The following is an 11,895-nucleotide window of genomic DNA, read 5'->3' as shown; positions in this document are numbered from 1 at the left end:
ATATTTTTGTATGTATTCATTGAAATGTTTAACCAATTTCTTTGACTTTATTGCTTGTCTTAATAAGGGAGGGTCCTGGGGACGAAGTTCATCTTTTTAATTTAGCTTTATCGGATGCGCTCCTATTTGTAATAACTTCCGGAAAAATACTCTATCTTTAGCTGATACCTTAAAAATTCTATAAGCTATGAAGGTCTGGTAACGGAAACGGAATTTCTACGACAACAATTAATTATTTTAAGTAATGGTGTCAAACAAAAGAGATAAAAAAAACGAGAAGAAGGCACTGTTGTTTTTTGTAAATTGGACGACGAAATCGAGTTCTAATTGCACTCCTACGTAGAGCTTATTTCAACAATATGTTTGTGAAACCCTTATGAACTTAACGCTTTACATGGAGTGTCAACAAACAGCTTTGTGTAAAACGCAGAGCAAACCAATTCAGTTAATTTCACACATGATTTGAAGCAGCACGCTTGCTGGTTACTTGTCTTTAGCTAAGTACAGGATGGTAAGTCGTTTCTGCTTTATAAATTATTTTTTACTGAATGACTTTAAAGCGTCTTGTATGTAGTTTCGACATGCTGTGTGTCGCCTTTGTTTCACTAGGCAATACAAACGAGCATTGAAAAATAGTACAGTTAAAGTAATATACACTAGGATGATAGTGTATAAACGGTTTAAAGTTCTTCCTTTGCAATTTGCAACCCTTTGCCTGACCCATCCATCCATTTCTTCCTTACACCCACCCAACCTGACTATGTCAAAGAAAAAATATGGGCGAGTAAAAACACGGTGCTTGTAAAGTTACGACGTATTGTTTTGAAAGGATTCTCGCATGGATTTTGGACAATAAAAGTTTTTAAAAAATGTTTTTTAAGAGTTAAAAAGTTCAAGTTACTTAAGCCAAATAAAAAAATAAAAATTATTTAGAATAATGTATGTTTTAGTCAACAGGTGTTTTTTATAAGGAGGTAAATTTAAAAGAGAGTTGAGAATATAAATCAAAATAATATATTTTGTTTGATGCGGTGTTCGATTTGCTGAGAGTTCGATTTTAAATGTCCAACTAATTAAATCAAGTGAAGATAAAAAATATTATAACTAGAATTCCAGAAAATTTGGTTTGATTTGGAATTTTTAAAAAACTGAAAAGCCTATGATCTTTTCAAATTATAGAAACTTGAATAATGTGACCTCTATAAAACCTATACGAAACCTATATGAAACCTATACGTAACCTATATGTAGCCTATATCACGGAATGATCTTCAGTTTAAAGGTCACGAGACACGTTACCTCTACCTGCCAATTTCCGTTTAACGAGCTGGCAAGTATAAAAGGATGTTATAATGACGTTACGGAAATCAATAAGAACTAATAATCCTTGTTGCGATGATTACGTACCATGGAGATCCATACTGTTAAGCATTGACAGACATTCTTTAACGGTTGCCGTAACTAAATGCAGAAGCAGCTTTGTAATCAGTGTGACCACGCCTTTGATATGATTCATAGTTGAAGTTTAAAAAGCACCGAGCTGCAGTATGCGGTATAACAAGGACGGGCGAACCCGTGGATTTTTCCACGGGCTAACGACTAGTTTGCTTAAATTTTTCGCCATTCACAATTCACCTCATGGAAACCCCTTTTTTAGAAAAGCCCTTAATCCAAGGTTGTAAGCTATATTCTTTTTTTTTAATGTTTACCTCCTCAGAAACCATAAAAAGATGGTATAAACAAAACGCTATTGGAAAACAATAGCGTTTTGTTTGTAGCGTCCTCTATACTTGAAAAAAAGAACTTTGATTTTCAAATTTTAGTTGATGAATGGAACATAGAAGTAATAAATTTTTTCTTTCACTGCGTCCGAAAAGCATTACAACAAAATGGTGGCAATAGAATGTAACTGACGTCAGCAAAAATTACTAATCGCACATCAAATATGTATGATTGTTAGCCGTAATGAACCATTTAGATGATTACAAGTTGAAATCGCATATTAATATTCATAAAGCAATGCGCGTGTGAAACTATTTATAAATTTGTGTAGGCGTGGTCACACGGAGATTAGTAATTTTGACCTAACACATTTTTATTATAATTAGTTCATTGATCCGGCACTAGGTGTTAACTTTTGTAATGCTGCGCTGAAGAAACCGCGGTTAGGTATATGTCCATAAGGGTCTGACTGTGTATATTTAAAAAATCACACCAATGTCGGTCAACAAATGCAATTGTGTTCCCTTTTTTGCCTATAAATGATGAATGCGAGCAGTTGCCAATTTAGCCTCCTTCCCTCATCCTGGTAAGCCAGGTATAGTGCGGTTAACAGAAACTCTTTGCCTTTTTTCACGATGGATAGTAAAGATTCTCTCTTGCACACCAGCTTCTGATTTTTACGATTACAAATTTATGAGTAATTTCTTTAAAAAGAAAAGTTTGTACGAATACCTGTTGAGTTATTAAAAAAGGTTTTAACGTAAAACAATGACCACCAACCCCGTTACGTTGTAGTGGACCTCTTCATAAAAAGGACATGTTTTAGTCAGCGCAATAGCTACATCTGTTCTCAGATTTTATTTGAAGAATAAAGCTAATTTTCAAGTTTTTGATTAAAATGTAGATTATAGGACAGGCTTGTAACATTCACGGTTTGTGCTTTGATTGTCAACTACAATTATTTGGGAATTGTTGTTGCACTATTTTTATACAACTTCTGCTTTGCTTTGTACCAGATGTTTTGCAATTCGCAATAAATAAGGAACAGTACAATAGGCGTGCGTCATATTTATATAGGCGTCGCCGCTAGAGGTTGACGTGCCTCGTGTTTATGTAGTCGTCGCCGCTAGTATTGACGTGCGTCGTGTTTATATAATCGTCGCTGCCAGTGGTTGACGTGCGTCTGCTGTTAAAAAACCTGGCTTTCTGACAAATAACATATTTTTTTTGCCAAACAACGAATTCTGTTATCTTCTTAAAAATGCCATGATCGCTGTTTTGTTGGCCATAGTTTTATCAAGGATGCACGCGAGGCTATGCTAAGCAATTTCCTAATACAGGAAAATCATTATAACTCGTACACGCACAGGGGTTAAAAATCGTCCAATTTACATGATTCCATGTGTTTTAAATTAGAAGTGTAGAACGGGAAAAGATTAAAATTTAGCATTAATTTAGAAAAAAATGAGTATTTTGGCAAATTGTACCAAAAATCTTCTGTGCACTAACATTTAGTAATGTAGAGCTCGTCGCAGTTTTAATCGATAAGGGAGACACTAAAGGTTGGAATACTTTCCAAATAGCAGATATACGGACTTTAAAAGTCAATCGGTTATGCATTGGCAAAAAGGCAAAATTTTGCTGAATTAGCACATTTTGGGGGAAGCACATCTGTTTTAACATAAGCTCAACGACAAATCGTAGTGTAGAAAACCATACTGTTTTTTCAAAACAGATACTGTTTAAGGTAAAAAATATGTAAGTGAAAATTCGCCTTAAGAAACACATGAAAAAGGTGAGGGTATAAGTCAAGAGATCTTTGACAAACTTAAAATATTTGCTAATTATCCCGCCGTCTGTAGATAAGGGGCGTAGAAAACAAAGAGAATGGCGTACAGTACAGGAAGTGTGCGGAATTTATGACAAAAAAACTCGCATTTGCATGCAAAGCTATATGTGACATGTATTGATTCAGTAACATATTACCAATGCTGAGTGGTGACATCATACTGTCTATGAACAAAAGTCGACAAACTCTAAGAGGATGAAAAACATTTTTATTTTTTTCCTCGTTTGCTAAAAGCTTAGCAGTATTGTTGACGAGATTTGAGTAGAAATTTTAAGTCAATCAAAGCATCAGTTAAAACAAAAGAATCGTCATATTTTTTGTTATCTACTCGAAGAATTATTTCTTTACCCAAATGAGAGAAAAAAATTAAATCCCACATATTATCTTGATTGAATCAGCTCCAGCTGTGAAAACAAATACGCAGTCAGTCACGAAGTATATCAGTCACGCGTTAATGTCAATAAATCAAATTCGTGCAAAAATATAAGTAACATCTCGTTGAGCACGAGTTTTTATTTGGAGCACGCCGTTCATCAAATACTGCTGTATGGTGTATGCACATAAATGTCATGTGAAACAGAAATTAGGGTAATTAATAACTTCCATTAAAATTAACTAGCCTATTATCGGTAATTATTTTTGGTATAATTGTGGTGCTTTGAGCGAGCCAGAGAAGCTGGTAAGGATTTTAATAACGATTTTTCATGAAAGACATTTTGAGCAGAAGTAGGATGTTTTAAATTAAAAAGAACAATTCAAGATTCTAGTTCTAAGATTATTTTTTAAATTTTGTATACCTTCTGGAGTATAGCAGTAGTTAAGTAAGACGTCTTTTTTTTTGAGAAATAGCGCAGAAAGATTGGCGACTAAAGGCAGAACCTGTCTTTTCATGTTTGATACCTACGTTCGCAAATAGCAATAAACAAAATTGACTAAACACACTGCAACCTGTTGCACATATCGTGATGCAAGCCTAATCATCTGCAATCATCAGCGTATAATCGAAGCTGATTCTAAAAATTCGTATAAGATCTTCATTTGACAAGAACAAGAGTTTCGAATGGAACAAACAAATATCTGTGTTGATGTTTTTGCAACCAAACAACTACTGAAAAAATTAACGCAAATAATTGGTCGGTAGAAAAGGGTAGTAAGGTGCCTTCATGATGTCCCCTTGTGTAAAAATAAGAATTAAATCATCCGGAAATGACACAGTCAAAAAAAAATGAATTAGTAGTAATGTTTTTTTAAAAATACTGTAGTAGCCAGATAAAGTTCTAAATTCAGCGCTATATTTTTGGCTCCGTCCTACCTGTTAGTTGGCTTATGGCATTGGGAGCATAAAACACAGGCGGTTTCTGCGTGCTAAATATTTTACGCTTTAACAGTTGATATCTACATCTAAGCGTAGATCTACCATTGTTTTAAAACTTTGTTGTGCCTATATCCTTCAGTCAGGGACCTATTCCTAGGGCATTACGGTAATTAAGGCCGCTCTTCGTTAAAGTTCTTACGACAGCGGTTGCCAGCGTTTGAAATTCGACATTCAACCATTCTCGTCCTCGGAGCTCTTTGAGATTAAAACCTCGAAACTACTTTCAAGGTTTTAATCTCAAAGAGCTCTGGGGACGAGAATGACATTCAACATGATCATTCTCCATTACGATAAAGATGGCAACGTTTTCGGAGTTATTATTGGCTACATCAAGATAAAGATGGCAACGTTGTCGGAATTATAATTGGCTACTCGGTTGTTGCCACAAACGGTTGAAAGTTGTTTAACTTTTCTCAATTTGCAAAACTGCATATATACTTGCACTCCGGCAAAAGAGAAGTTGTGCATCTTCAGAAACAAAAAGATACAAAACTGTAAGAAATACTACCAATAATACTTAATATATAAGAAGCGACCTTTAAATGTAAAAACACAACTAGAAAACTTATTTTTGCCTAAAACTAGTATCCAATTTGTAATTAAAAAGGACGGGGAATGAAATCGTAGGGCCTAGTGACAAAATTGATACAATTTTATATTCCCAATATTATATTAGGATGTCTGATTTGTTACGTCACTCGTACCATTTCGCTAAGATGTCTTAATACCCATCTCACTAGGGGTGCGTTTAAAACTTTATTGTCAGTATTTGAATGCAATCTTTTGCAAAGTTTCTAATCCACTCCAAATTGCGTCACCAAATTTCTGAATATATGGCAAACAGTGTTGTTTGATTTCTACAGCTGAGCTTCATTGCAGCGGACAAAAATGATTGTGTTTTCAACTATTCTCTATGGATTTTCGCATAAGCCTAAAATACAATATTTTTGACAAATCGTTGAAAGTCGAAGTTAAACTTTCTGTTAAACATTAATGCGTTGTACAAAATTTTACCCACTTTGTCCGAATATTAAGTTAGCATTTTAAAGAACACATAATTTAGCAGAAAATGCTATTAAAATAAAACACAGAATTGTCTACCAGTACTATATAATAGCATTATTTGATATACTTGAAAATTCAACATCAAATTATCCAAAATGCAAAACTTTATCTGTAAATCGTGTTAACATTTTCTTTCATTTAAATTTGATGTGTTGCTTTAAATCAGTAGCTAGAACAGCTAGTAGACAAAAAGCCAGTTACCGGCATAAAAATATGCATGTTTAGAAGGCATCTTCTCTCTAAAACAAGATTTTAACTCAGGTAGCTAAATTCCTTGATGCTTATTTAAAGGGGGAATTGTCTGAAGTTCTTGTCAAGGTGGATGCTTATCGAGGGAGGGCTTATATGGAGGAGGATGCTTAATTGAGTATTTACGGCATGGTATTTCTTAATACTTCTAAACTGTAAATTGAGTAAACACACCAAATGTAGCTATCTTCCCGAGCTATTTGGTCTGGGAAAGAGGGGTAGGACATTTGCTTGTTTATTTCAGCAAATTGACTTGCCTATGATGCGAATTTTTCGGATTTAGCTATATATTAGAAGCCGTTCTCGCAAATTATTAGCTTCTTCTTACACCTTCCAGGATCTTACATATTGGTTACATACAACTAGCTATCTATAAACGGAATCATTTAATATCTTCCGTTGCTATTACTGTTGGGACTTGAACCTTACACCCTACTCTCATTGCATCACGGAAAATCACTGTACATAATTTGTTATCTCCTCCAAAAAAATAGAAAAAAAACATTAAAATTTCCACCAAAAATGCCTTTCACAATATGTAAACACCAGAACGAGCGGACGTAAATGAATCTTTAAAGCAGGCACAAGTATTTCGAACTTCTGGTGACGTCATAAAGTGCTGACATAGACAAAATTTTAAACGCCATTAATTCTTTTATGCGGCAATGAGACAAGACAAGTTGAGATATTACAGAGAAGTGGATTTTGCGATATGACAAATCTTAATCAATAGGGTATATAGGCATTTTTCCCTTCGGCTGTATTTTCCGCTTTAGCGTATAAGGTAACGTGCTTTTTTGTTCGCACCTACGTTGACAAAGTGGAAAATTTTATATTCAAATTTTAAAGTTGCAGTGAATTTGCTTAAAAAGCGAGATTTTTGTTCACTGAAATTCAGCCTCTTATGATATTAAAGTATTTTTGATTGCTCTAAGTTATTTTAACTGAGTGCTCATTTGTTTTTCTTAATACAGTTAGCTCCCAGTTACTCGAACACCGGATAACTCGAACTTTCATTATCTCGAACCATTTTCTTTGGTCCCTTGAACTTTCATTAATACCTTCTTATGAAAAAATCTTATTACCTTAAACCTCGGATATTTCAAACATTTTTCGTCTCCGCATAACTAAATAAATATCAGATTTTATTAGTTTTTAGTTTTTATTAACTCCTGGTGTAATATAATGAAAATTCAATATACAACGGTAACCGTTGCCCGTCTTGAAAAAAGGTTTAACTAATCCTAAAAAATCTCATTTTAGACAAATGCGACTTAACAGTTTCGTTTAACTAGAATATTCGTTAAGTCAAAATACTTTAGTCGGTCCCTTGGAGTTTGAGTTACAAGTTACTATTTTCCCTTGTTTTATTGAAGCTGGGCATGTCTCAAAGATGTTCTTTAATTTTGAGATGTAAAAACGACAAAAAAGCATTGTGTAGTTAACGTAGACTGGACATGAAGTTACCGCAGAAACTGGAAACTAATTTGTCATATCGAAACAAAAACAACAACAAAAATATTTTCTTTATCTTTTTTTACTCGTTTAAGACTTTAAATCCCTCTTCAAACTCTCCATTTCATTTAGATTTAGTCTTCAAACTTCCTCTCTTTTTAATACTGTTAGATATGTTTATAAAGTTCTTTTCAACAATTTTAATTGATATTGAATTCAAAACTTAATATATATTATATCTTTAAAGGTAAATATATACAATATAAAAAATAAAATCATATATTATATATAGTTATACTTGAAAAAAATTTTTTTCGACGTTTTTTTATATACAGAACAAGATGCTATCGCCTTGGTTGTTTCTTTATATGGTATTGATATATGGATGCCCTGTGGTAATGTCCAAATATGGCTACAATACAACAAAGCATAAAGAAAACAACATTGAGAAGATAAGTAGGTAGTTAGATCGATTTCTTGGTTTTTAACGCGAATAGCCTCACTCATCCGAAAAAATATAATTAATTCTTGTATTAATTAAAAGGGCAAGATATGACCACCCCAACTTTGTGCTCATTGGTTGATTGTAATTCGGGTTTTCTCATATAATTCATTTTTATGTTAAAAAATTATTTCCTGTTAAACCTTGGGTTGAGATACTTTTCTTGCTACAGATAATTTACCAATACGTTACGTTAGATTTTTTGTGTTTTTTTTTTAACGTTTCTTACTTGTTAATCATGACCACAATGTTGTTTGATTCAGAGTTTATTCTGATAAACAGAGACAAACAATCTAAAAAAAAGGATAAGAAGCCTAAAAACAACATCCTAGGGATCTATGATATAAACATAAATGAATAATTCGGCAGAGAATTAAAGTTCGTACATGTCATTTTACACTTCTTGAACTCCCTTCTTACCCCATGTCGTACGCTAGTTTGAAGAACTCCTCCCTGGGTGCTTTATTTAAAGACTCTACAATATTAGAAGAAAGAGACCCGGTTTAACTTTTTCTTACCAACGGAAAATTCTACTATTCTTTACTTACTCTACTTCTACCAATATCGGGAATATCGGGAAATCCTTTGTTTTTAGGGCGAATGGCCTCACGCACCTGAAAAAAATAATTAATTCATGTTTTATTTAAATGGGCAAGATGTGACCACGCCAACTTTGTGTTTATTGGTTGATTGTAAATCGGGGTTTGTTAGTTAACTGGGCTATTTGAACTCATTTTTTAACTTGCCTTCCTTGTTTGTCTCGCTAGAATACCGCGACATGTAAAGTATTCGTTCAAGACAGCAAGAAAACCAACCATGAGTTTCTTTTTTATTTAGCGAAGGCAAGAACAGGTGATAAAAGATTTTTGAAAATTCCTGGTCAGAAATTATTACGACAAGAGGCAGCGGTTGGAAGACAAAATGAAACAGAAAATCAATCGAATAATAAACTAAAAAACCTAGAACTTATCACGAAAAAGTATATACAAAATCCCATGAACAAACTACCTAAAAAACACGTCACAAGACCGGCGTTAGACGCATCGCAAGAGCACCGACGTCGGAGAATTCGGCGTCAACAAGACTTGCACATGGATTCATATGGAGAAATTCGAAATATCAGCACCCTACTAGAACCCCTTATACATGAAATTATCAAAGCTGAGAAAAACCAAACTTTATTTAATTCCACGAAATTTGAACATATGAAATCGATGTTAGATAACTACATGAAAACCCTAACCACCCAAGCACCTGCGCTAGACAAAATAACATTCTCTACAACTCCGAAACCACGTTTGACCACGCCTGAACCCTGGTTTTATCACTCAACAGACAGCAATGGGTACATCGTTCTTGGTGGAGGCGAAGATGACGAAGGCGGTGACGACACCGATAACCCAGAATACAGCGGTAACCTAAGCGGAAGCGGTGACACCAACCACACTGGTAAACAAGCTGTTAGCATCCATCCATCTTCGCCCGCTGTAGTAGATAAAACGCTCGAAGAGGAAATGGGATTTGTTGTTGTAGCAGAGAGTTCAGCCAATGATAAACAGAGTGCAAGAAATTCAACCAATAAAAACCGACCGACCACAAAGGCTTTAACTACAAAAGGACATATCTCCCCAATCCCTCCAATAAAAGAAGCATTTCTTGACATAAGTAAGTATTTTCATGGTAACTTGTGTTAAGTCCATGTAATACAACCTTGTTGTCCCAGAACCTTGTTTTAAATTTCCCTAAGAACGAGGTGTTACGTCTAAAACTTGTAAATAAACATATAGAGCGTTGTTGGTACTCACCCCAAGTGATTCTAGAGAGGAGCAATTCTTTTTTGACTAAATGTTTGCGATATTGGAACTATCTGCTAGTAAATAGATCGAACGATGCTTCAAGAAAGCCCTGTAATTATGGTTACTGCTGAACAATACTGACTTATGTAACAGTGGCTTCATGAACATTTCCTTTAAGAACCATGGTTCTTTTTTATATTGTACTTCTCAATGAAACAGGCGTTTTATTCTCCACGCTTCTCAAATAAGTACGCTGTCTGAAATCTGAAAAAATCACCTTTATAAAGACATCACGAGCTTTATTGCATAATGAGTGTTTTGAAGAATATTGTAGAGGTTTGAAAATTCATGAAGTGTTGTTGCTATTAGCGCCTACTTTACGCTATGTATTGTTTGTTTAGATTATTACGGACCTTGTTTATTTTGCAAGATAAAAGAAACATCAAAAACAAGAAGAAAAAAAAGAAAAACATTTCGACAAAGTTTAGAGAACTTCGATTTTGGTAAGTGTGTGACAGCTTCGTGTTGTTTTATTCGTCCATTTGTTTGTTTGTTTGTTGTTGTTGTTTTCGTGTTGTTCTAGTTGTAATGATCGTAATACTGTTGTGACTGTGGTTGTTGTTTTTTTGTTGCTTTTATCACTTTCTGTTTTTCATATTTAGTTCTGCTGGCCCAAAAACATCCTTCTGGTATATATTCAGCTGTTCTGTCATTACGAAGTGAAAATATTTTGTTCCCTTCACATAACTACATTAAAATTCATGTACCGCTTACATGCGGCTGCTTTGCAAGTGCGGGAAACACCAGATACATTTTGGCGGGAAATAAAATGCAGGACAAACTCGTGTTGAATAATTACATTCCACTGTATGACATAACGGATTACAAACAAGTTCAGCAGATTCATGATGCTATGGTATGATATTTAACGCGGGAAAACTCGTTTTGTAAATAATCGTGATACTTGAAGTAAAAATAATTGTATTAAAACGAAATTTCCGTAGCTTCGTGGAAAAATAATGGAAAATCTCAAAAGACAAAAAAGCGAGAAAAACAGAAGACATCATGAATTTTGGAAAACACGTAATAAACATTGCTTATAGTTGACTGCGCATGCGTGCTATTCACGCCTTACTAATTCTGGCACAAGCTCTAACTATAGATGCTTTTGTACATAGAGAGAAAAAAAAAAGAAAGACTGGAATTTCTGACAGTTTGAATAAAAATGTTAGAAGCTATAACTTGAAAGTACTATCGTTTTATGATAATAGAGATTATGAAAATGAAAATATATCGTTAACCTCGTTATGAGGAAGATAAATTATTAGAATCGAGGCCAGATAATGTTGTAAAATATTACATGATGTATATTGAGATTAAAATAAATGTATATGCAGGTATGTTTTTATTTTTAATTTGTTTCTATCTGATTTGCCAACATTTACCTTTGCGAAAGGCTGGCGGAAGGAGAATATTTAAATTACCATATTCTCTCTATTTGACGCCCTGGGCGTTTTAATTAATTTTCGAGATTTTGAGGTGGGTGTTACATAAAGAGAATATGGTATTTTGTTTAAACTGGTAGCCGAATTGCCATTTTGTGCCGAGGAGGGATGGCAATGAGATATATCATGGGCGAGAATCTGAGAATATCTGTGATAGTCCACTCTTGTTTTGAAATAATTATCCTAGTCGCTTATTCGGGTATGGTCTGCAGATTTCTACAAATCTAAGCTAGTTTATCAGAAGACTAGATTCATTTTGACGTGGTGTTGTATATAATCCCAGATTTTCTACGCAAACGGACAGGCAAAAAACGCATGTAGTAATCCGTATACACAAGCGTGTGAATCCCGTCAAAACGTAAAGTCGTCTATACCAC

The 11,895-nt window shown here is 34.2% G+C and overlaps 2 protein-coding genes across 5 annotated transcripts in view; one reads left to right on the top strand and one right to left on the bottom strand.

Annotated features, from left to right (window-relative positions):
• Positions 1-11,895, bottom strand: part of LOC130635502 (uncharacterized) — a 99,798-nt gene that overhangs the window by 44,264 nt on the left and 43,639 nt on the right. The window lies entirely within an intron of this gene.
• On the top strand, positions 456-11,426 carry LOC130635498 (uncharacterized). Of its 4 annotated transcripts, none has more exons than XM_057444832.1 (5): positions 456-511; positions 8,051-8,171; positions 9,055-9,882; positions 10,415-10,516; positions 10,676-11,426. In XM_057444832.1, exons 1-5 carry the CDS (start codon positions 509-511, stop codon positions 10,933-10,935), a joined length of 1,314 nt encoding a protein of 437 aa, XP_057300815.1. In that variant the 5' UTR covers positions 456-508; the 3' UTR covers positions 10,936-11,426. The 4 variants fall into 4 exon arrangements, with proteins under 4 accessions (XP_057300815.1, XP_057300814.1, XP_057300816.1 ...); XM_057444831.1 differs by lacking the exon at positions 456-511 and adding an exon at positions 3,528-4,159; XM_057444833.1 differs by lacking the exon at positions 456-511 and adding an exon at positions 3,531-4,250.

This window comes from Hydractinia symbiolongicarpus, chromosome 3, assembly GCF_029227915.1.
Source record: "Hydractinia symbiolongicarpus strain clone_291-10 chromosome 3, HSymV2.1, whole genome shotgun sequence".
NCBI classification, from domain to species: domain Eukaryota; kingdom Metazoa; phylum Cnidaria; class Hydrozoa; order Anthoathecata; family Hydractiniidae; genus Hydractinia; species Hydractinia symbiolongicarpus.
This window is presented reverse-complemented; position numbering and strand designations above follow the sequence as displayed.